At 37.3% G+C, this 25978-nt stretch overlaps 1 protein-coding gene across 5 annotated transcripts in view; it reads left to right on the top strand.

The window, feature by feature from the left end:
* The window catches only part of ZC3H13 (zinc finger CCCH-type containing 13), a 98586-nt gene extending 75656 nt beyond the window's left edge, over nt 1-22930 (top strand). For 2 of the 5 annotated variants that reach the window (XM_069601290.1, XM_069601287.1), the window contains exons 11-19: nt 883-1074; nt 5529-6078; nt 9237-9340; nt 9700-10878; nt 11532-12044; nt 14473-14622; nt 16296-16496; nt 18841-19004; nt 20799-22930. In XM_069601290.1, the coding sequence (XP_069457391.1) occupies nt 883-1074; nt 5529-6078; nt 9237-9340; nt 9700-10878; nt 11532-12044; nt 14473-14622; nt 16296-16496; nt 18841-19004; nt 20799-20969 (3224 nt within the window). In that variant the 3' untranslated portion in view covers nt 20970-22930. Of the gene's footprint in view, nt 1-882; nt 1075-5113; nt 5198-5528; nt 6079-9236; nt 9341-9699; nt 10879-11531; nt 12045-14472; nt 14623-16295; nt 16497-18840; nt 19005-20798 lie in introns of all 5 variants that reach the window. The other 3 variants (XM_069601288.1, XM_069601289.1, XM_069601291.1) reach the window with 3 other exon arrangements.
* Nucleotides 22931-25978: the final 3048 nt, after the last annotated feature.

The raw sequence follows: 25978 nt of genomic DNA, 5'->3' as shown, positions 1-25978 counted from the left end.
CAATATTTTCCATAGTGACTCTGTAGTCTTGCATTACTGTCACCACAATCAGGATCCTCAACTGTATCGTCACAGGACTCCCTTTGTTATCCCTTTGTAGCCACATTCAAATCCCCTCCCTGTCCTTGACCCCTGGCCACCACTGATATGTCTATCATCTTGTAATTATTATTTCACAAGTATTACATAAACTGAATCTTGCTGTGTGCATCCTGTTGAGATTGGCTTTTTCACTAGCAGAATTTCCTTAAGTTTCCAAGTAATTGCATGTATCAGTAGTTTGTAACTTATAATATACTATGATCTGGATGTACCACAGTTTGTTTAGCCTTTCACCCATTGAAAGACTTTACGGTTGGGGCTATAACAAAGCTACTGTGAACATTCATTTCCCAATTTTTTTAATGAAAATTTTCAGGTATCACCTACTGTCAACAAAGTACCTTGGTTCTATATTATAATGTTTTCATTATAAAGTGTAGTCAATGTGATATATCCGTAATTCATATTTTAAATGTTTTCATGGCATTTCTGTAATTTAGATACGCATTAATTTTTATTTTTTGTTCCATTGTTTTTTGGCTTAATTGAAATGAGTCTGTTTGCTTTATGATTTCATTAAGTGTCCTTTTTTTATAGGAAGGGAAAATGAGGACTTAAGCTTACTCAAGTCAGTCATTAGACACTTTGAGTATTCTAATCAGCATATAATATCATTTTCAACAATGATTACCACACTTTCAAATATAAAAACTCACCAAAAAGAACCCAACAACAACAACCCACACATCTTTATATGTTTTGGGGGAGGAAGGATTGTGACTGACAACTTGTTGAATGAAGTATATGTGTTAAATATTTGTGTGAATATCCTTTGTTTAGGAAGTCGAGGCACAAGAGGTTCTCAGATTGATAGTCACAGTAGTAGTAGCAACTATCATGACAGCTGGGAGACGCGAAGCAGCTATCCTGAAAGAGACAGATACCCTGAGAGGGACAACAGAGAGCAAGCAAGAGATTCTTCCTTTGAGAGAAGACACGGGGAGAGAGACCGTCGCGACAACAGAGAGAGAGGTTTGTTAACTGAGATACTATTAAATAGTTACCAACAGTGATTGGGAGAATTGTAGTTTTTTCCAACCATTATCAGTTTACTTTTTATCATAAAATATCTTTTAAGACTTTTGTTTGTTGGCACACTTTAAGCTATTTATTCATACAATCTTTTTTTACTTAGTTTAGTAGAGATTATCTAAATAACTGGCTACCAGTACTCACTTGGTAACAGAGCAGGTACTGAATTAGTAGGTACTTGCATACTGCAAGAGTTGAGGTGCCTTGCTGTATGTCTCTTACCTTAACCAAACCGCTCACAGTGTTTTAAAAAACATAGGTGCTTGGGTGCTGTTTCAGGTATTTCTGATTCAGGAGATAGCTTCTCATCTGAGTGTCCTGACCACTCACTCACTCACTAACTGTGACAGACAGACTTGTAAGGACTGCCAGAGAGGAACAAGACAGAGGCAGTGATGATAGGGTTAGGGGCTGTCTGGAGAAACAGTTTATTTGTGTTCCTTCCTGAGAATATGTATTACTTAGTTTAGCTAACTTTATATTCTTGTATATTTTAAGCTAAGCTAAAAATTTTCTGTTATTCTACTAGAAGACCTCTTAAATCAGTATTGAAGCAAGATACTAAAAAGCAGTTTAGAAGGGTTATAAGTACTTTCTTAAACAAGCTTTTATTGTCAGTACGTGTTAGGCCTTTGAGCATCTGTGACCTTATGAAGGTCTTACTAACTTTACCTAGTTACCAAAGTAAGGTTTGCTATAATGCTGAAGTTAACGTCATGTAAGACCTGACAGTAGGGAACTCAGTGTTGATGCTTCAGAGTGGGCTGTTTTATATATAAGGCAACATTCATTTTGATATGGGTAGGAATAAGAGGAGAGCGAAGACACTAAGACAGCTTGTACTTTTGAGAGCATAGATGAGATCAGAGACATAGATGCGCGCTGCTGAGTTGAGTTTGTTATAGCAAGCTTAATGCGTTTGGGTTGAAAGATGTGTATGATTTCCTTAGTTACAGATGAGGCTGGAGTTGATATGATCTGTGTTAATGCCTGAAATTATTTCTTCCCAAACACTAATTCACCAGTCTTTATTTTCTTTAATCTAACACTGTGTCCTGATAATGCTTTTTTAATATCTTACTTTCTTTCTTTTTTTCTAGTTTGATGTCCCTCTCAGATTTTTTTCATCTCATGCCTGAATTCAGTGTAACATTTGGTTTCAGTCCACATATGTATTGAGTTACCAAGAACTTTGAAAGTTGCTCTTTATATACTCTCTGGCTTAATATTCTTTATTAAGTCAGAAAATGTATGTTTTAAATCCTTTTATCTTTCAAAATCTGTGAGCTTAGGTATGATAAGGAAATCTGTGTTTATAATTTAGGAGACTTGGGCCAAGAGAAGGGTAATGATTCTTTTCATTGTCAGAGAATAAAGTTCTAAAGCTAAAATTCAAACTGTAGGTTTTCTGACTACATGTCCTGTTGTTTCTATTTTATTTTACTATAAGTACCTCAGTAAATATCAGTTGTACAATTGAAATAGAAATATACTTTTGATTATATATTCTACAAATGAATATTGAGTACCCCTGCACTTTGCTGGGTTTGGGAAGTATAACAGTTCTTACACTTATAGAACTTTATAAAAGGGATGATATGCCCCCTGAAGAAAGGAATGATTGGTAGATGCTATCAAGGAAACATCCAAGAGACCCAGATAGAAATAAAGGATGAGTGGGACCTACTTTCCTTAAATAGTGTGCTTATAAAAAATTTGAGATGACATATATGCAGAGGCATAAATGCAAGGAAAGAAGCTAGCATTGTAGGTATTGAGGGTAAAAACATTATATGCAGAGAAAAGAATATGTGCCAATTCTCTGAGATGGGAAATAACTTCATATGTCCTAGAATTTGAAAGAAGATCAGTGTGACTAGAGTATGGTGAGCAAAGGGTGACTAGAGTATGGTGAGCAAAGGGAGATGGGTAGAGGTCAGAGGTAGAGATGTGCTCAGGACCTTGTTCTTGTGCTCAGGAATTTTCTTCACAAGCTGATTAGGGTAGACAGTCAGATATGATAAATACTATTACTGTGTGAAGTCCTGTGAGAAGACAAAGATGCACCTAGAATTCTGAGGCAATCCACAAAAGCATCCTGAAGAGACATCTGAATTAGGGCCTGAGGGATGAATAGGAGTTGGCTAGAAGGAGCCATGGAAGAAACACTGTCAGGTAGAGAGTCTAGCACGTGCAGACACACAGGACTGAAAAAAACATATGCTTTGGAGAGTAAAGAATCATGAGGTTGGAGCAGAGGTGTGCTACAATTGGAAGGAAAGGAAAGAAGCTAGGAAAAAGGACCATGTTGTAAATGGCCTAATAAGTCAGGCTAACAAATGTGGATTTAATTGCCTTTTTCACTGCCTATAATAAGTACTTTTAAACAGCCTCTTTTTTTTTTTAAAGCAGTTGGGGAAAAAAAAAGTTTTCATCAATAAAAATAAAAGCATTAGAGAGTCTACAAAAAGACCAAAGACAACATGAGACCACTGATAACATGGGCATCTAAGAAGAACTGACCAGAGTCTGAGTTAATAATATGAATTGTAGGAATTGAGAGAGGAAATGAAAAAAAGAAATATTTTGAGAGTGAAATTTATGGTACTTGAATACAGTGGGACTTGGAAAACTCAGAATGGGTTTCATGAGTGGGCATGCCATTCATTAAAAAGTAAGGAAATATGTGAAGAGAGGTTTATCTTTGAAAAACACGTTTTTGGGGAAGGATACAGAAGATGAGATGTATTAAGTGATGTTCCTTTCCATTTTCTTTGAAGTATGGAACTTTGTCAGTATGGTTGGGAAGATGAGAGTTTTCATTTGTCAGAAAAAGCTTGCCTGAATAAAGCAGTCTATTCCCTAACATTGCTATAATTATAAATTTCAAATATGAATTGCTATAAATGACAGTATTAAATTTGTTTCAGGTTGTTTTATAATCTTTGTGACATTAGTATGACCCCCAAACCAGGAATTTAGACAAAGACATGAGTATATAGTTTTCCAGGAACTAGAGTATAGTACATGGAACCATTTTAAATTTAAATTGATTTCAGCAAAAGTTAAAAAAAAAAGGGGGGGAGTGTAAGGGAACTGACTTCTAGTCCTGAGAGCCTCATGTATTTACCATTTTTGTGACTTTGATAAATCAACTTTTGGGCCATATATTCTAAGAAGAAAAAGAGGAAAGGGAGGGTAGACAGAGTTTAGTTTTCTTTCAGTTTTAAAATTCTATGAACTTTCATAGCTTGATGTATAACCTCTAAAGAATAAGCATGGATAATTCTTATCTCTTTTATCTGTGATAAGAAAGGAAATTCAAATTACTATATTGACCCCTTCCCTACAAATATCCTAAAATTATTCTGCTTAATAAGTTGATGCTGGAGATTTCATGTACAAACCCTGTTGGCCATATTGTATTAGGACCTTTATGACTAACTAGTAAACATTACTTTGTAGTGTGAAAATAGAGACATTGTAGTAGCCTAGATCCAGGCACAGTGACCTGCTTTTCAAAAATGGCTATCTCTGTGGAAAGGTTCATGCCATTTTCTTAGACATTTTTTGATACCAGACTAGTTTCTTGCTCAGCTGGGCATATTGGACAGCATGCATTCAGTCTATGTTTATATGATTCATGTATTAAATATATATATATATATAAATTTGATGAGGTTATCATTTAACATTTTAAGAAAACAGCTCATCTGAGTAATTATATGATTAAGGTTTTCAGTTTGTTAGTAGTTATTTATAAATATAGATCACTAATAAACACTTTTTATATTTATTTCAAGATTGCTAAGCATCAGTATCCTTAATATTCTAGTTTATGATAAATTGATATCACAGCAGCAAATACTGACAGATGTTTTGTTCTTCTGTATTTTCCTCACATAGTAGCTACACTTTGTGTATATATTTTCGGCCTGAAATTAGAGGTGTGACTTGAGGGAAATTTTTTTTCCTTCAGCTCCAATGTTCTACACCTCCTGCTGCCCCTATCCTTTGCCACCAGTGTTCTCAGGGCCTGCTGGGGGGACAGAGACGATCAGAGGTGAAGGGTAGAGATGGCAGAAAGCGGGTTGGAGCAGTGGGCTGGAGGCACGGTAGGGAGCATGCAGAGAAAGATGAAAGGCGGACCAGCGGGAGGTGGGAGCAGAAAACGCAGTAGAGGGCAAATAAAAGTTACCTTTAAGAAAAGAATATTTTTAAACATTTAGTGGTGATTATTTGGATGATTAAAAGTAAATATGGTACCTGATTTATATTTGTTGCCAGTGTGACCCTATACACAGATAAAATTTAAGATTTGCCATACTGTCTTAACAATATAATAGCTTTAATCTGTCAAATTAATCACTGATGAAACTTGATTTTCATTGTAGATCAAAGACCAAGCTCACCAGTTCGACATCAGGGAAGGAATGACGAGCTTGAGCGTGATGAAAGGAGAGAGGAACGGAGAGTAGACAGAACGGATGATAGAAGAGACGAAAGGGCTAGGGAGAGAGACCGCGAACGGGAGCGCGAGCGGGAGAGGGAGCGCGAGCGGGAGAGGGACCGGGAGAGAGAGAAAGAGAGAGAACTGGAAAGAGAGCGGGCGCGGGAGCGCGAGCGCGAGCGCGAGCGAGAAAGAGAGAAGGAGAGAGACCGGGAGCGAGAGCGAGACCGGGAGCACGACAGAGAGAGGGAGAGAGAGAGGGAGCGCGAGCGGGAGAAAGAGCGCGAGCGAGAAGAGAGGGAGCGGGAGCGCGAGCGCGAGAGGGAGCGGGAGCGCGAGCGCGAGCGGGAGAGAGCGAGGGAGAGGGAGCGCGAGCGCGAGCGCCAGAGGGAGTGGGAGGACAAGGAGAAAGCTCGCGAGGACCGCAGGGAAAAGCGGGAAGACGTCCGGGAAGACCGGAACCCCAGAGACGGCCACGAGGAGAGAAAGTCCAAGTGAGTGACCGCGAGCCGGGCCTTTACGATTCAGAAAGTCCCGTACATTAAGTTTCTCAAGGGCCCGCAATACCCTGTTCATTCTTTTTCCTCTGCATTTTCGTGTATCTCAGCTTTATTATCTATACTTGGCAAGCAACATCTTTTGAATTGTCGGGGAAAAAGTAACAGTTTTCTCATTTTATTTCTGTATCGAGCGGATACAGTTAATAATTTTTGTTTACTGTTTGACTGCAGCCATTTTTGATGGCACGTTGGTTTGACTGCTGGAGACTTGTTTTTAACAGGAATCCAACCTAACAGTGGTAGAACCAGTGGATTTGTATCTCATCCCTTCATATCCACTGTATAAGTTAATAGAGTTGGCTTATCACCAGGACATAATGCTTGTCCTGTTCCTGATAGTCCTTAATGAGTTTTGTGTACTTAGAAGTTCAGAATCACCGCCTGAAGGCTGCAGAAGCATTCATAATGTCTTAGAACTGAGGAACTTCTGGAACCACCGAAGATGATGAGAGAGAGAGGGGTCCTCTCTGGACTGTGGAGTTATAGTTGTTGTTGTTTTGTTTAGTGTGGGCTTCCCAGGTGGATCGGTGGTAAAGAACCTGCCTGCCGAGCAAGATACGTGAGTTAGATCCCTGGGTTGGGAAGAGCCCCTGGAGAAGGAAATGGCAACACACTCCAGTATCCTTGCCTGAGAAATCTCAGGGACAGAGGAGCCTGGCCGGCTACAGTCCATGGCATTGCAAAGGTTACTACAATAAAAAGATGTGTTGTTGTTACATACTGAGGGCATTTTCTCTTCTTTTCCCCCCTACTCTCACTTTTTTTTTTAATACCAAAAACTTTATTTGCTCAGGTATGTGGGAAGTCCAGGGTTTTTATTTGTTCTGATGTGATTATACTCAGATTCTCAAAGCATCAAGAGTGGTATTTCTGCACTATTTTCTTATGTATTAGTTTTAGACTCAGAAAGCTTTTCCCCAAATGACGGCTAGGATGACCCCAGGGTTATAGCTGTCAGCTCAGTTATAGCCTTCAGTTGAGGAGTAAACAAGAAAGCTAAGCCAGTCACTGTAGCCATGAGAATCCCAGACTCTGATTGGTCAATTTTGAGGTTTTACAGACCTAAAACCGAACATCGGAATTAAAGGCCTTTCTTTTTTTTCTTTTAATGCCAACTAGAATAGAGGATAAGGTTAAATTTGTTAAGACAAACTGAAAATCATTTATATAGCTTCAGTTTCTTTGCCCCTACTTCTAGCTCATTTGCCTCATGGTGAATACATTCTCTGCTTTAGGTATTTTCATCATTGCTGTTATGGATTTTGGTTATAGACAAGCAACATACCACAGAAATGGAGGCTTCTTCCGTTAGGTCTTGCCTTCCCTTCAGTCTGTAGCCGTGGTTTTCTATAGTTCACTCTCTGGCTTCCCTCACTCCACATTAAAAGAAAATATCTCACATTAAACATAAAATTCAGATATTACCTTTAACACATGTAGGCACAAAATATGTATTCTTTCTCTTTTCTCTGGCCTCTTTAACTCTGTATCTTCTAAGATTAAAATTCTGAAATATTTGTTATTTATTTTTTAGTCCTATGCTTTGATTATATTTTTCATGCTTCTAATCTCAAAGTACAGTATTTCTTGGAGCTTGTCATGGTTAAATATTCCAACCATTGACAAGGGGCCCAGAAATTTAGTAGTCAGCTACTCAATAAAGTAACTTAGTATATGAGATAAATATCTTGATGTTTTTATCTATTGTCATCTCAGTATATTGTCATGGTAGAAGTTTAAAACCACCACCATTTATTTGGTCATGATTCTGTGGGTTGGCAGTTTGACTCAGCTCAGCAGAGTGGCTCTTCTGCTATTCTCATGTAGGATCACTCTGTTTCTCCAGTCAATCTAGCAGGTCAGCTTCCTCACATGTCTGGCAGTTGGTGCTGGTTGTTGCTTAGGGCATCTTGACCTCTTTTCCTCTAATAATCTAAACTCTGTTTTTGCATATGATAGTAGACACATACCAAGAAGGCAAAAGCAGAAGCTGAAAGGCCTCTTGAGTCCTAAATCTCCAGACTTACACAGTGTCATTTTCACCACATCCTCTTGTCGAACATAGTAAGTCACTGGGTTAGCCCAGATTCAAAGGATGGGGAAATAGACTACCTGATGATGGCAGGAGATTTAGATAAGGAATTGTTACAAGCTTGGGCCTGTCAGGTGTCATACTACATCTGGGGCCTCATTTTCTACCTGGTTGCTCATCTGTATAAATGGGCCATCAAGGAGGTACATGTGCTCATGTGCTACAGTGTTACTCAACTTCTGGCCATAGTATTTATAAACAGTATTTGTTAAAAAAAAAAAAAGTGGTCAAAATTCAGTGAAAATATAGGAAAACACTAGAATAACTTAAGTATCCAGAGATACAGAATACTAGTCATCTAAAGTTTAACTAAAGAGTAAAAAATAGTGAACATATGAATTATTTTATTAATTTGTCATTAAGTAGATGATTTAGTTCTAAGAGGTGAGTTAGAACCAGTTTTTATCAGTGTGCCCACAACATGACAGGCACTGGGCTTATGACATAACAAATTTATTCCTCACTGCAGTTTTATGAGATGAACCCCCATTTTTCATCTATATTCAGATGAAAAAGCTAAGAATGACTTCAAGGAATTTATCTAAAATTGCACAATAAATAACATGACGAAAAGTTGAACTCAAGTCTTATTTGACCCCAAAGCCAATACTAGGTTTTCTCATTTGGCTTTCCAACAAAAGGTATTTCTATATCATAAAACAGTAAAACTAATGAATAAGTTTTAGTAGAGTTGAATCCTCTGCTGTGTTACCACTTTACAGTAATTAAACCTGGTGAATGTCAGTGAGCAATTCTACATGTATGGTGAAAAAAGCAGAGATGGTGCCATGTATTTTAGTCCACGATCATTAAGTCTCAACAAATGAAGAATTTTGTTAAAGATGCTAAATAAATGCCCTTTGTATGATACAGATAGCTCTGATAGTATTGTTATCCTACAATTATATATTCTAGTTATAGTAAGAAATAATAGTAAAAAAAAAAAAAACAAATCTTTTTCATCCCCTGAAATCTTACAAATTACGTTTGTGTGATTTAGGAAGCGCTATAGAAATGAAGGGAGTCCTAGCCCTCGTCAGTCACCTAAGCGCCGGCGAGAGCATTCTCCTGACAGTGACGCCTACAACAGTGGGGATGATAAAAGTAAGCAGAATCTGTGTTCCCTGTTTCTAGAGTCAGACTCACTTGCAACCATGAGACAATTCTTTTACATCAATAGGGAATGATGAATTAAGATTTAAAATTTTTACTTGCTCTGCTGCTTCTGAATATATCACATTGTGACTAAAAACAACTATGTGTTTGAAATATGTAGTCGTTTTACCACAGTGGCACTTGTCATTTCCCACTAGTTGTAGTAAAGCCGTACTTCGGTTTTTACTGAAATTATTGTTATTTTTAAACTTTTAAAATGAAAAGGGAGACACTGGTTTGTTACTTATAGGTAACATGCAGTATTGTTAACATGATGAAAGTCTGATGACTTTTATCTTTTGGTCTAGATGAAAAACACAGACTCTTGAGCCAGGTTGTTCGACCTCAAGAATCACGTTCTCTTAGTCCATCACACCTTACAGAAGACAGGCAGGGTAGATGGAGAGAAGACGATCGTAAACCAGAAAGAAAAGAAAGTTCAAGGCGCTATGAAGAGCAAGATTTCAAAGAGAAAGTTTCTTCTGTAGATAAGCAGAGAGAACAGACAGAAATAACAGAGAGCTCCAGAACTCGTTCACAAGACCTGACAGGACACCACCCATCTGAAGATCGAGACACTTCTGATGGAGCTTATGAGGAGAGCAAAAGAAAAGCAAAGATTCAGAAGAAGCCTATTAAGAGAAAGAGAGACGATGATGTTGGAATGGGGAGGGGTAACACAGAGATAGCGTCTGAAGATGCTCAAGTATTTTCACCAAAAAAAGGACAGAAGAAGAAAAGTGTTGAAAAGAAGCGTAAGAGGTCCAGAGGTGATTCTGACATCTCTGATGAAGAAACGGTGCAGCAGAGTAAGAAGAAAAGAGGCCCGAGGACTCCGCCTATCACAGCCAAAGAGGAGCCGGCTGACATGCCCAGTGATAAGGATGGCGCTCTGGAGGACCCTCAGAAGAAAGAGGATACAGCGTTCAGTGACTGGTCTGATGAGGACGTGCCTGACCGCACGGATCTGACGGAGCCAGAGCATGCCACCACTGCCGCCACCCCTGGAAGGACCCCTTCGCCGTCTTCTCTCCCTCCTCCCCCGCCTCCTCTGTCTGCTACTGCGGCCACCCCTGCCACGGCCTTCAGCACATCGACCACCACCATCTCCACCTCTGCCCTCCTCACCACCAATACATCTTTTACCAGTGAAGACTCCCATAGGAAGTGCCACAGAACACGAGCGGAAAAGGTAGAGGCGCCTCATGTTACTATAGAAGACGCACCGCATCGCAAGCCAGTGGATCAGAAGCGGAGCAGCAGCCTCGGCAGCAACCGGAGCAATCGCAGTCACACGTCTGGCCGTCTCCGCTCCCCATCCAACGACTCTGCTCATCGAAGTGGGGATGACCAGAACGGTCGAAAGAGAGTGCTGCATAGCGGCTCAAGAGACAGAGAAAAAACTAAAAGTCTGGAAATCACAGGAGAGAGAAAATCCAGGATTGATCAGCTAAAGCGTGGAGAACCTAGTCGAAGTACTTCCTCAGGTAATAAAAACAAATTGTAACCTAACCAGTGTTTCTTATGCGAGTGTATTTTGTACATTTTTATGTTTTGTTCAAATTATAATTTTAAAGTAAATGATAAGTTGTTTATACACTGCCTTAAATTTTTTCAAGGAGCTTAAAAAGCTTAGCCATCCCGCCATGATGTTACCTATTATCACATTAATACCAGTAGAGTAGAGGTACATTCACTCACTCAGTTTAACACCAGCATCTTAGTATATCTTGGTGGAAAGCACTTACATGTTCAGGTTCTCTATTGATGCCTAAAAATTTTAACCTGGTTCTGCTTCTTGCAACCAGTGCTTTTTCTCTGTTGACTGTGTAAATGAGGTAGGGGGAAGAGGAGGAGGTACATAATGAAATGGTCAGTTCTGTTAATGCTTACTTATTTTTACATATTTCTTTAATGGTTTAATGGTTACATATTTCTTTGTGGTTATAGTGGAAATAAGGAAACAAACATGCTTTTTGCATATTTGACACTACTGAAGAGTGGTGGATGTTTTTCTTTGAGATGAATTTTTTCCTTAAGATGAGTTCTTTGGATAATCTAAAATAAGTACCGAAAAAGAGAAATTGTAAATTTTAATTTATCATGTGTTAAGTCTTTGTATATGGTACATTGATTTTAGATCGCCAGGATTCAAGAAGCCATAGTTCCAGAAGAAGTTCTCCTGAGTCAGATCGACAGGTCCATTCAAGATCGGGGTCGTTTGACAGCAGAGAGAGGCTTCAAGAGCGCGACCGTTATGAGCACGAGAGAGAGCGGGAAAGGAGGGACGTCCGGCAGAGAGACTGGGAGCGGGATGCCGATAAAGATTGGCCCCGGAATAGGGAACGGGATCGACTGCGGGAACGGGAGAGGGAACGGGACAAAAGGAGAGACTTGGACAGGGAGAGGGAGAGACTACTCTCCGATGCCCTGGAAAGGGACCGGGAGAGGGACAGGGACAGAACGTTTGAAGGTTCTCAAGTAGAGTCTGTAAAACGCAGTGAAGTCAAACTGGAGAGTGACCATGACAGAGACCTAGAAGGTGGCTCTCGAGACTCTGGAGCTTTGGATAAAGAAAGGCTGGATAAAGATCTGGGATCTGTGCAGGGATTTGAAGATGCAAGTAGAGCTGAGAGGACTGAGAGTGTGGAAGGTGAGTGTCACTCCTTTCCATCTGTTTCTCTCCCCCGTTTCGTCTCAAATCTCATAGGAAACCAGTACTTCGTTTTGAAGGGTTATCTGATATGATGATTGACTCCATTGTTTTAAGGAAAATAGATTTTGTAAGGAAAAGGCCTGTGATACTTAAAAAACTTGTACTCGTTAGTACTTTTAAGGTAGACTTGGTTCTAATAAGCCTAAATGAGATAAAATTATAGTCATCCTTCAGTCTGTCAGTATCTGCAGGAATGAGTTCCAGAGCCCACCACAGGTAGTAAAATCTGTGGATGCTCAGGTCCCTTATTAAAACTGACTACCAGCTCGTAGAATGAGGGACTCTGAGAAGGCCACGTACACCCTTTTTCCCAGTCAGAGCCAGCCTCCACTGCGGCCCTCTGTTGTCCATCCTTCACCCCCAGCCTGCTGTACAAACTGACTCACCTCTGTTCTCTGGATGGTCTCCCTCCTGAAGCCTTCTCTGAGCCTGCTCTTCCCATTGCCTGACAGACTTTTTCCCTTCTATCTTTTCTTACTCAAACAGCAAGTCCCAGTTTATAGATTATTTCCTCTGTGAAACCGTCTCTGCTAAAGGTGCTCTTTAAAATTGACAAAGCACCTTGTTTATACATCTTTAATAGCATCTCTGCACCATATTGTAAATTATTTTTCCATGGTTCTCTCCCCATTATATTGTACTCCTTTGTTAGGCACCATAGGTTTTTATTTCTTTATCTTCACGCCTCTAGCAAGGACACAGTAAATAGCTGATGCATGAAAATCTGTCCTGCCTGTCCATACCTGTCCTACGTCTTATTCTGTGATGAATTATAGCCCAGGGTAACAATGGTAATGGCCTCTCCTGAGAATGCTCCTGGAAATTCTGCTTCCATGAACTGTCCAATTCTGATACCAGCGCTTATGTGCCCTTTCCACTTTAAGCCCCTGAGAAACTTCTTAGATGCTTAGTACATGAGCAGTACTATTTTACATTCCTTTCATTTGCTGTACTGTAGCACTAGTCCCAGAATAACGTTGTTCACATTCTTTTAAAACTATAAACATCCTTGTATCTTTTGGTTATTTGGTTAGATATATTTCAATACACCAAACTGTTAACATATTTTTTTCTACTTGACAAAAACGTTTCTACCTCAGTGGTCGTCACATTCATTTTTATCTAAAATTTGAATTTCAGTAGCATCAATTTGTGAGCCATAGTACTATTGGAGGTACAACCTTGGGGTATAATTGAATGTAATTTGAACTAATCATTATAATCACTCTCCTGTGATTGGAATATGTGCCCTTCATCCCTAAAATGTACCATTCATTGGTTGTGATCATGGATAATGTGGCATGGAGATTTAGAAGTGAAATGAAAAACTTTACCCACTTAAAGTAGGATAGTTTAATAAGCTTGAAAAGTTAAAAACCCTTTTATTTGCATTTATGTTTAGATGTTTATTTGTATAATAAAGTTGTTAAAATTGTTTAGAAGTGAATTGGTGGGGGTATGAGGAGATTAGTACAGAATTAATAGAGTAGAAAATTATTAGAAATGACTAGAAACATCCCATAGTTTATTTGCTGCAAGTTTATATCTGTAAGAGATACTGTTGCATTTTGAAACCTAGTTTTGTAAACTCAGTAAAGTATATGGATAGAACCTGCTTAGAAATCTTAAATGTACTGTGTAGTACTATGATAATTCAGGTTTACAAGTAACTCACCAAGAGACAAAGCTTTAGCATAGGTAGTTGAGACAAGTTGGTAAAAAAAGAAATGGAAGATACACTAGTGGTTAATAACAAAAATACTTTAAAATTATATTACAGCAATCTTTTAAAATTGCATTTATTAATTAAAGGAAAACATTGGCATAGGGGAGATGAATTGGGAGATCAGTGGCGGAGGGGGATGGGGATTAATGGCACTTACATTTCTACCTCATCACTGTAGAGTTCTTCATATCATGAATAAAATATTATGAGCTAAGATTTAAACTTCAAATTAATCCTAGTAATTAGTTTGCAAGCTTTTAAAAATTGAATTTATTTTGATAAAGAAATTAATGCATCCTTCTGAAATTAGTGGATCTTCTGAGTTAGTTTTATTATAAAAAGTTAACTAGTATTCATTTGTTAGTGGTAGATTTTGTTTCTCATATTTTAATTGTAATCTTATAACCTATTTCTGTATTGCTGTCCATACTGTGTTCTTGTCATTAAAACTAAATTAGTTCATTTTTAAGTTTTCTTTTGGAATTATCAAGTGTTTTGACTAATTAAGAAATGTAGTTTTAAATTAAAAAATGCTTCTCAATTTTTTTAGTGTGCCCAGCCTCTCCTCTTTGGTTTCACTTAGATGTCCCTTTCTTGTAATGCTCTCTTTGGCATGAAATTAATTTTTCTGTTTAACAGGAGACGACGAATCCAAGCTAGATGATGCGCATTCATTGGGATCTGGTGCTGGAGAAGGATACGAGCCAATTAGTGATGATGAACTAGATGAAATTCTGGCAGGTGATGCTGAAAAGCGGGAGGACCAGCAGGATGAGGAGAAGATGCCAGGTAATCATTGCAGAGGTGGTTGAACATAAAAGGTATTTAATTATGATACTGAGGTATTCTTTCTTCCCTTTCATGCTGTAAGAATTGATAAAACACAGAATCTTCCCAATTGTTTTAATTAACATTGAAAGGCCAATAAAGTGAAAATTATAGTTATTATGCTTTGTTCATATTTAAATAGACATTGCTTATAAATTGAAAAGGGCAGTATCTAAAATAGCACGATTGTAAGATTTCCTTTCCAGGGTTTGATTCCTATTGTAGGACCTAGAATTTAAAACAGATGGTAGGTATATGGTACAGAGCTTCACAACTGTGTTCCACAAACTGTTGAAATGACCATTCAGAAACTTAATAAGTTGAGGTTGTATTTGAACACTATTTCTATACTTCTCTTGATTTTCTAAATTCAGTAATATTTTCACTTATAGTATTTTATTCATTGCCAGAGCTTACTCCAGTGACTACACCATGAATCAACAACCTTTATTGTTCTTGAATCATCCCAATTAGTCTAATTGTTACTAACAATTTATCATAGTAAGGGTTTTGGGGTATGTAGAATATCAAAGCTTTATTTTGACTTAATTTGCTCTTGTATTTTACAGTTTTTTATACTAATGTATAATGTATGTATGTTATTTTTATTATTATCAGCTATTAGGTGTTTCTGAATAGAACATTATTCTGTTAATTTCCTAAACTGTTCCTTGTCAGTCAATAGATTATTCTCAATTTTAATTATAGCCACTGCCTGATTCTTAAAGTTTTCATAATGAATTATTTGTTTTTTTAAAAAGTAGTGTCTGTGTGTTTGTCTGTTGTGCATGTACTCATTCAAACTAAATACATTCCTAGATTTAATTAACCCTTGGATGATTCTGGTACCAAGTTTCAAAATGTTAGACCTAGTCTTAGTGAAATAGTGGAATTCTTCCGTTGAGGCTCTCTCAAGCAATGTAAAGGCATTGTTTGTAGGAATGGGTTTGCTTAGGTGCTTGTTTGGTTGCTTTTTGTTTGTTTTGGATTTTTCTTTATTGAAGTATAATTGACATAAGGTACATTAATTTCAGGTGCACAACATAGTGGTTAGACATTTGTATATACATTGCAACATGATCACCACATTGTCTGGTTACCTTGATATGGTGTCATCTACCGCCATGCAAATTTACAGTTTTTTTCCTTGTGATGAGAACTTTTCATACTTTCTAGCAACTTTTAATGTTGGAATACAGTGTTGTTGACTAGAGTTACCACACTCTAGATTGCATTGCCATGATTTATTTATCATTGCAAGTTTGTACCTCTTGATACCCTTCACACATTTTGTCTAACCTTCAGATCCCTCCCCCTCTGGAAACCACCAATATCTGTATCTGTGAGTTTGGATTTTTTGTTTGTTTGTTTGATTCATTTAGATTCCACATATAAAAGAAATGTGGGTGGGTGGGAGCATTTGCCTATGACCTCTTTACTATTTTCCTTTGGTGAGGAAGTTTATTTGTAAAATTTCTTAGATTCTAAATACTAGTTTTTATAGAAAATCTTTTAAGAATATGCCTTTTTAAAACTAATTATTGTTTGCTTTCCTGTGTCTTGCAATCTGTATTTCTCCCTGGATAACAGGAATGGTATTTCTTGGTGTAAGAAAATTGTATAACTTTTTGTAGATCCGCTAGATGTGATAGACGTGGATTGGTCTGGTCTTATGCCAAAGCATCCAAAAGAACCACGAGAGCCTGGGGCTGCACTCTTAAAATTCACACCTGGAGCTGTTATGCTGCGAGTTGGCATTTCTAAAAAGTTGGCTGGTCCTGAGCTCTTTACGAAAGTCAAAGAAACATGTCAGAGACTTTTAGAAAAGCCCAAAGGTAATTCCATCCCAATTTAAGTGTGTAATGTCTAATATAAATATGAAGATGCCTTTGAAAAGGATTCTGTTCTGTTCTTATGTAGCAGTTATAAGAATTTTTTTAAAAGAATCACTTATTTTCATTATTTAATCCTCATGGTCAAAGTTTGTTTTATTTTGAGAGAAATTTAAACCTACAGATGAGTTGTAAGCATAGCACAGTGATCTTTCTGCATCAAAATTAATAGGTAAGTGTGAAAGTGCTCAGTGGTTTGCCCAGGGCTAAATGAGGTAGATAGTAGGAAAGTGAACTTAGATATTTTTCATATCTAAGAGATTGATAATCCCGGCAGTGCTTTCCCCTGGGAAATGGAGAATTTTGCTCAAATGCAGATGTTTAGATTGAGCCTTTTACAAAGTGCTTAAGAACTCAGTCTGTGAACCAGATGGCCTGGATTCCAACAGGAATCTATATGTTACTGTCACCATCTGCAAACTGGGAGTAATTATACTGCCAAGCCACCTGATTGTTAGGAGGAGCAAATGAGTTATCACAAGTAAAACACTTAGATTAGTTTTTGACATGCAGTGATGCCTAGTATATACTCCTACTGTATTTAGTTTGAAAATACTTTATCACATTGATTTTAGACAGTGAAAACAGCTACAGCTTTTTATTATTCCAGAACATTTTTAGTTTGTAGAATTTTTTTTTTCCCTCCTGTTATCTGAAACCTACCTCACTGTGTTTTGGCAGCTTATGGGCTTCCCTGGTAGCTTGGCTGGTAAAGAATCCACCTACGATGCAGGAGACCCAGGTTCAGTCCCTGGGTTGGGAAGATCCCCTGTGTTTTGGCAGCTTATTAATACTTTATTAATGGGGAAGAGGAATGTGAAAAGGATAGGAGGTATAAAGGTGAAAGCAGTAAGATTATTTAATGTTTTATCATGTTCATGAGAGTGAAAAAGTTTGAGGTAAAAGAATTGAGCTTTTTACTGATATAAAATTGGAAAAAGTTTGTTTTATGTTTCATGAATACATGTTGTCTCTTCAGCTGTTAGTATAAGCAGAAACTGTCTTGATTTTAATATGGCCCAATATACATAGACTGTATGTGTCAGAAACATAAATTATAAGTGAATATGTGTTAATCTGACAAATGACCACTGTCTTAAGTTCTTGCCCCATTCTTTCTCCCTTGTTTGATTGGCTCTGTGATCTTCAGCACGTAACACCTGTGGGCATAAAATGATGTAATGAAACCCCTAAGGTCTTATCCACATCTGCAGCTGTTTGCTTCTGTGACTTTTGTTAATGGTATTTCAAGTTAAAATCTGTTACATAGTTAGCAAAATCAGACTATAGTTTGTCCCTGACTAATGATCACTGTGAAGAGGGATTTGATTTTTCCTTACCAAGTAGTCCAGGCTTCCCTGGTGGCTCAGACAGTAAAGAATCTGTCTGCAATATGGGAGACCCGGGTTCAATCCCTGGGTCAGGAAGATCCCCTGGAGGAGGAAATGGCAACCCACTCCAGTATTCTTGCCTGGAAAATCCCATGGGCAGAGAAGCCTGGTGGGCTACAGTCCACGGGGTCTCAAAGAGTTGGGCACGACTGAACGACTAACACTTTACCGAGTAGTCCTGTTTTTTGGTGGTGAGATAGCTTTATTAGAGAACTAATATATGATACTGAATAGAAGTTCCCTAAGGAATAGGACTTTATTTACTGCTATATCCTGTGTCTGATGATCTGTACTACTAATTTTGCCATTGCTTTGAATAGTATGTGACACATAGTATTTGGTAAATATTTGTGAAATAACTGATACTGATTTTTTTCTAATTCATTTTGTCTGTTTCTGTGTCCCAATACTGAAGAAAGTATATCCCTACTCAGTATGTAATTTTTTAATTGGAGTATAATCGCTTTACAATTTTGTGTTAGTTTCTGCTGTGCAGTGAAGTGAATCAGCTATATGTATACCTATGTCCCCTCCCTCTCGGACTCCCCCCCGCCATCCCACCCCTCTAGGTCCTCACAGAGCACTGAGCTGGGCTCCTTATGCTGTACAGCAGCTTCCTACTAGCTATTTTATGCACAGTTGTGTGTATATGTCAATCCTAATTTCCCAGTATTACCCCAGGCTCCTTTGTCCATGGGATTCTCCAGGGAATCTTCCTGACCCAGGGACTGAACCCGGGTCTCCTGCATTGTAGGCAGACGCTTTACCATCTGAGCCACCAGGGAAGTCAATGTTGGTAACTTCGATAATATATAGACTTTGTGGAATATTCATCCAAGCAGTTGTTAACACTTCTGTTTTCAGAAGCCTTAATGTGTTCTTTTTTTTTTTGAAAGATACAGACAGTCTCTTTGAACATGAACTTGGGGCTCTCAACATGGCTGCATTACTACGAAAAGAGGAAAGAGCAAATCTGCTTAGTAATCTTGGACCATGTTGTAAAGCGTTATGCTTCAGACGGGATTCTGCAATCCGAAAGCAGCTTGTTAAAAATGAGAAGGTACTGTTATTTCCTTAGAAAAATCGGAAAGTGTTGAGTCGTATGGACATATTTTTCATTTGATTGCTTTACAGTGAGGTTGAGGTCTCATTATGTTTTTATGAGTTGGTTTCCCAGTCATATACACATGTAAGAGAAAAAATTTTATTAGAATTTATAATACCTTTTATTTTACTTTAATACTACTGAAGAACATTTGTTTTGAATAGCAAATTGTTACTGAGGCTTAAAGAAAATTTAAAATACTCTATTCCTGTGAAATACTTTTCATTTGCAAAGTTTCTTTCAGTAATAAAATATACTAGAAATTTATTTAAAGATCAAGGAAAAACATTTCCCAGATAGAGTGGTAAGGAGATTTTATTACTATACAGAATGTGTTTATATATATAGTGTTTATGAAAATATACCAAGTTGAAGAGAGGAAATAAATAGAAGTGATTACATGTAAGCATTTACTTGAGCAGAATAAAAGGACTTGAAACCCAGCTATTTTCTGTTTGGTTCAGGTAAGGTTTGGTTCAGTTGAGAGGCTGTATGGTTTGCAGTGTCATCAGACTCCTGCTCCCTTTTTATAAAAAGTATTTTGTAACATTTCCTGGTTCCTTCTGTAATGTGCCATAGTACCCTTCAAAAATTATACCTAAAAACACCCCTGCAAATTTCTCGTTGAGAACCATCGTTCAGAACCTTGTAAATCCTTCCAGTTCAGGGCAGACCACGGACATGACGTTATCAAAGTTCTGTTATGGTTTGGCCATTATATCGTTGGTTATAAGGGGTTAGAGTTGGGAAGAAGGTGGAGTTCAGAGGGAAAGCAAAGGAAGGGTTTTTTTTTTTTTTGAATGATGAAATTTCTCTGTTCTATTCTGATTGTGCTCATGGTTTCTTAACTATAAACATGAATTTAAAAACTCATAGAAGTATACATAAAAAGCCAGTTTTAGTGTATCACAACTTAAAAAAAATGCATCATTGTTCCTTTAAGGATTCTAGAAGAGAAATAGCAGAGCGCTGGAAATAGCAAATCTTACCCTATTTTCATTATTCATGGTTGGAGAATGTTAAACAAAATTTCACGACAGTAACTTTCAAAACTTCTAAGATAGCTTTAGGTTCCAATAATAGAGGTCTACCTCTTAGAACAAAGGAGGTGGTGGTTTCTCAGTAGATTGCGTGGATCAGCTGTCTTTGGAGAATTTTTTCAGTTCTAGAGCCTGCATCTTATGGCACATTAGCAGACCAGTAAGGACTGTGGAATGTTCGGTGCCCTGTGAAAGTAAGATTGAATTAGTGTGGAACTTCATATAATGTGCCATGTGTTCTTGTTGTTTTGTTTTGTCATTGGAAACAATGAAGTGAAAGCTACCTGATTACCTGTCAGGGATTGTCAGGAAGATTGCTTTCTTTTCTAAGATTCCTTGAGTCTGAAAACAGCATTTCTTAATTTTGCTTTTAAATATCCAGTACAGCCCACATGGCACTACTAGTAAAGAACTTGCCTGCCAATGCAGGAGATGTTTGATCCCTGGATTGGGAATGCCCCCTGAAGGAGGACATGGCTACCCACTCCAGTATTCTTGCCTGGAGAATCCCATGGTCAGAGGTGCCTGGCGGGCTACAGTCCATGGGGTCACAAAGAGTCTGACACGACTAAAGCGACTTAGCATGTACGCACAGCTAGCTTAATTCCTATCCCAAACTGATTTTTCTTATAACTGATCTGTTAGCAGCTAAACCTGTCTTTTATACTGTCACCTAATCTACCTCTTTTTCAACTTTTTTTCCAAATAGGGCACAGTAAAACAAGCTTATACAAATGCTCCAGTGGTCGACAATGAGCTGTTACGACTGAGTCTTCGATTATTTAAGCGAAAGACGATGTGCCAAGCCCCAGGACCTGAAAAGACTGAAGATAATAAACTTCCACAGTCCAGTATCCAACAGGAACTGTGTGTGTCTTAAGATTGAAGTCCAGGTACATTTTTGGTACTATTTTCCTTCAGCAGTGCGTATTCTTTTTCAAACTTCTTTGGTTTGACAAGCATTATTAGTGACAAAGACAGAAAAGACTTAGCAGCCATGCTAAAATAGTGATGAACTTTTGATAAAGTTTAAAGACACTAGTTTGGCGAGCTTAAGATTTTACATAAATTTTTACACTGTCCAAAATAATGTGAAAGCATCTAGATTGAGTTGTAATTTATTCTGTACCTTTTGGTAAAACTGAAGCTTTTGAAAACAGTCATCCTTACTCTTCTAGCCTACACAAATTTTTTTATGAAATGGAGCCAGAGCCACTGACTTATGTACTGGATCATCCTTACAGAAACTGCGATTCTGCTGTTCACTGAATAAACACACACACACCATGTGCCACTGTGACGCAGGACACAGAGGGGTGCTGCTGGGTGTGGGCCGGCCTCTGCAGGAACAAGCCACAGTCCTGTTTTCTGAAATTCTAAGCAGAACTACTTAATGACTCTTCAGTTTTTTAAAATATATGTGCATTGTTACAATGTATATTGGATATATTTCAATTCTCAATGGTTTTGTTTGTTATCAGAGATTGTCAACTATTTTTAATAAATGTACCTTCCCTTGTTCTAGATTTACTTTGTTCATTAATCTTATTCCTGATGTTCAAAAACATTTGTCATCAACATTATGTTTTCCTACTTCAGATATTTTACTGCGTGAGTTATTGGACAGCTGTAAATAATGTGATAAGAGTTGAGGATGTACTTTAAGTATAGCTCAGTAATACTTGAAACAACCATACTTTTCAGAACTGTAACCTTTGATTATATTAACCTGCCTCCAACCTATAATATATAAAGCAATTTACTTTTTATAAGTTACAGTATATCTGCTTTATTTTGTATGTACATATTTAACTCATGAAGTGGACTCTTAGAAGTATCTGAAATGGACTCCAAACAGCAGTATTTGTGGGCAGACAGTAAAAATAATGAAGGAAACCAATCAAAATTGTAATTTGCCAATTGCCTTTCACAGGTTTTTGTTGAAACTAATTCTACGTTACCTGTCTCAGTAGTTTTGTACCTTTTCTCTATGGGTAATATACTGTCACAGGTTGAAAGTTTATATTCAGGAATATTCGTTGTAGTCATTGTACACTTAATTTTTATAAAATACTTACCCAGCAAAGGAAGTAGTCATATTTCCAAATGACCTGGAAAGCATGTATAAGAAAACTGCAAGTAGCAAAGCAAAAATCAAAAAGGTAAGCAAGAAGATTTTTCAGGTGTCTGTTTCTTCTTACCAATTGGTAAATCTTTTGAATAAGGAAAAAATGTAAAATTCTTCAGTGACCTGGAGAATGAATACCCTTTAGAAAATTACCTTCTATTTTAGTGATTAATAGTGTTCTCTGTAACATAAAAATTTATAACAAAAGTTATGGTTATCTTGTTCTGTCCAGTGACTTTTAGGAGTATTTCTTTACGAATGAAAACTATATAGGTAGATTTGCCATTTAGTCAAATCTGTTGCCTTTTTAGTTTGAATATCTTTTGTTATGTTGTAAAAGAAAAGTTTAAAACTCTTTCTTTGCTTAGTCACAGTACTCAGAGCTTTATGCTCCCAATGGGAATGTAGTGTTAAGTCTCATAATATTTTTAAAATTAAACATTCTGTGTATTGCTAATCATATGCCCATAAAATTTTTCGAAAGTGAACTTTTGTTGGATTTTCCATAAAATTTCTTGGACCAGTATTCGTGGAAACATCTTTTGATATATAAACTGTTTGTTAGTAAAGTCTTCTGTCTCGTAACTGATGAAGTTTGTCCACTTGCCACACCTGGACTCTAGCTGCTCGCAATAAGGAGTTGTCCAGCTAGGGAAGAGGCAAGACTATGTCTGCAATCCACAGTAAATAAAATGAGAGTTAACAGATACTTACATTCTGTGGAATCAGTTGGTTTCTTTTGGGAAGGGCAGATGTCCTGTTTTGTAAAGTCTTGTACTAACTTTTTCATAAAAAAATTCTCACCATACTCAAGTAGTGCCTTAATATGTTAAAATCTGACCTGTCACTTCTCTTTATTCTGATCAGTAATTGCAGGTTATCTTTCCCATCCTTCGCCATGACCACTTGTGACTTATCTCTATTAATCTGAGAATTTGTGGCATCAGCAGAACATCCCCTGTTATTCCTTACTGTTCACTTGGGTAAAGATTAAGGTAAACAGTATCTATAGTGTCAGTGATGCTTTCAATTTGTTATTTTTAAAGGATATGGGTTCCAGCTCAAGATAGAAACAGTTTCCTCTGAAAAAAAGAAAAAACAACATTAGCCAAGAGACTCCTACAAGGAAAAACCCACTTCTAAGCTGGTAGAGGCTGAGACAAAAATCTCACCGTCAACTCCACTCTCAGTGTGGAGACCCACAATCAGGAGGGAAGTTGCAACCCTGCCTTCTCCCTGAGGATTGAAGAGTTTGAACTCCACATCTTGCATTCCAACTTCTAGGACCTGCCCTGGAGAGACAAGGCTCCTAAACAACAACATAAAGAGACCCATACTGAGACATCTTATGATTAAGGTTCAGGTTAAAGACCAAGAGAGTATCTTATCAGCAGCAAGGAAAAGACCACTTGATACTTAATAAAGGAAGCCCTATACTACTATCAGCAGACTTTATCAGTAGGAACTTTACATGCCAGAAGGAAGTGGGATGAGATATTCAAAGTGCTGAAAGGAAAAAAACTTCCAACCAATAATTCTCTGCCTGGCAAAGTTAATGGAGAGATTAAGACTTTCCTATACAGGAAACGCTAATGTGGTTAATCATCACTGGTCTCAGCCTTACAAGAAATATTAAAGGGACTTTAAGCTGAAATGAAAGCATACTAATTATTAGCAAGAAAAGCAAAGTATAAATCTCTGGTAAAGGTAAATATATAGTAAAATTCAGAAAAAGCTAATGTAACAGTAATGGGTTAAGTCCTTATAAGGCTAGTGTGTAGGTTTAAAAGACAAAATTAGTAAAAATAACTTCTGCCATAATGATTTGTTAAAATTTGTACCTTTTTATTAACAAACATTAACACTTATTTATAAATAAATTTTAAAATAAAATGGTGGGGATTATAGTGTAGAATTGTAATTACAATTAGCTTGAGTTCATAGGTACCACAAAGCAAAAACCTATAAAAGATATACAAAAGATAGAAAAATCTAAGCATACCCACTACAGAAAATCAAATCACAAAGAGAGCAAGAGGAAAAAAAGGAATTACAGAGTAGCCAGAAAACAACAAAATGGTAATAAGTACACACCAATAATTACATGTAACGAGACTACATTCTCAAAAGACATCAAGTGGCTGAATGGATTAAAAAACCAAGACCTAGCTATATTCTGCCTATAAGAGATTCACTTCAAATCTATGGACACACACAGACTGAAAGCAAAGGAATAGCAAAAGATATTCCATGCATATGGAAACCAAAAGAAAGTTGGAGTAGCTATACTTAGTATCAAACAAAATAGACTTTTAAGACAAAAACTGTAGTAAGAAGCAAAGAAGTTCATTGTATAATGATAAAGAGGTCAGTCTGACAAGAGGATATAACATTTTATAATATTTACATACCTGACATAGCACCTAAATAAAGCAAATATTAATAAACCTACAAAGAAATTGATAATAGTAGGTGACTTTAATATTCCATTTTCATCATGGATAGATCATCCAGATAAAAATTAATGAGGCAATATTTGCCTTAAAAGGACTTAGAAGAAACATAATACAGAATATTCCACTCACAGTAACATTCTTCTTAAGTACACATGGAATATTTCCATGATAGATCTTATGTTAGGACACAAAAAATATTAATAAGTTTAAGAGCAAAACAGTATCAGTCATTTTTTCTGAGCACAATAGTATGATTAGAAGTCAATTACAAGAAAACTGGAAAGTTCACAAGTATTTGGAGGCTACTTCAGTGGGTCAAAGAAGAAATCAAAAGAGAAATTTTAGAAGCTTTGAGACAGTGTTTCAGAGACATGCCAAAGATGTGTCAGTTGGCTCATCAGGAGCTCAGAGCACAGGACAGGAAACTTCAGGTTATGGCTTCTAGGTCAGATTTTCCTCCTGACATTAATGTACATTAGATATATCTGTTAGCTAGGTAGATAGCAAACTATCTACCTACCTATCTACTTCTCCAATTAAGAGAATGGAATGGGAAAAAATTATTTACAATGTGACTCATCAATGGCTTAATTTCTAAAATAAACAAATAGCTCATACAGCTCAACAAAAAAACCCCAAACAACTCAACCCCAAAATGGACAGAAGCTCTGAGTATACATTTCTCCAAAAAAGACATACAGATGACCAAGAGGCATGTGAAAAGATGTTCAACATTGCTAATTAATAGAGAAATGCAAATCAAAACTACAGTGAGATACGTTTAAAAGTCTATAAACAATATATGCTGAAGAGGGTGTGAAGAAAAGAGAACCCTCCTACCTGTTGGTGGGAATGTAAATTGGTGCAACTGTGTGGAAAACACTATGGAAGTTTCTCAGAAAACTGAAAATACAATTACCATATGATCCAGCAATCCCAGCCCTGGCATACATCCATGCAAAAACTAATTCAAAAAGATACCTGTACCCCTATGTTCATAGCAGCACTATTCACAATAGCCAAGACACAAGCTGCATGTCCCTCGACAGATGAATGGATAAAGAAGATGTCCATATATGTGATGGAATACCACTCAGTCATAAAAAGAATGAAACAGTGCCATTTGCAGCATCATGGATGAACCTAGAAATTATATACTAAGTGAAGTCATAAGGAGAAAGAAAGATACTGAATGGTATCACTTATATGTGGAATCTAAACTAGGACACGAATCTATCAATAAAACAAATAGAATCACAGACATAGAGAATAGACTTATGGTTGCCAAGGGGGAAGGGGTTGGAG

The sequence above is a fragment of the Ovis canadensis genome, chromosome 10 (assembly GCF_042477335.2).
Source record: "Ovis canadensis isolate MfBH-ARS-UI-01 breed Bighorn chromosome 10, ARS-UI_OviCan_v2, whole genome shotgun sequence".
Classification (NCBI taxonomy): Eukaryota; Metazoa; Chordata; class Mammalia; order Artiodactyla; family Bovidae; genus Ovis; species Ovis canadensis.
The sequence above is the reverse complement of the archived record's forward strand: the minus strand, read 5'-3'. Positions and strand labels throughout refer to the sequence as shown.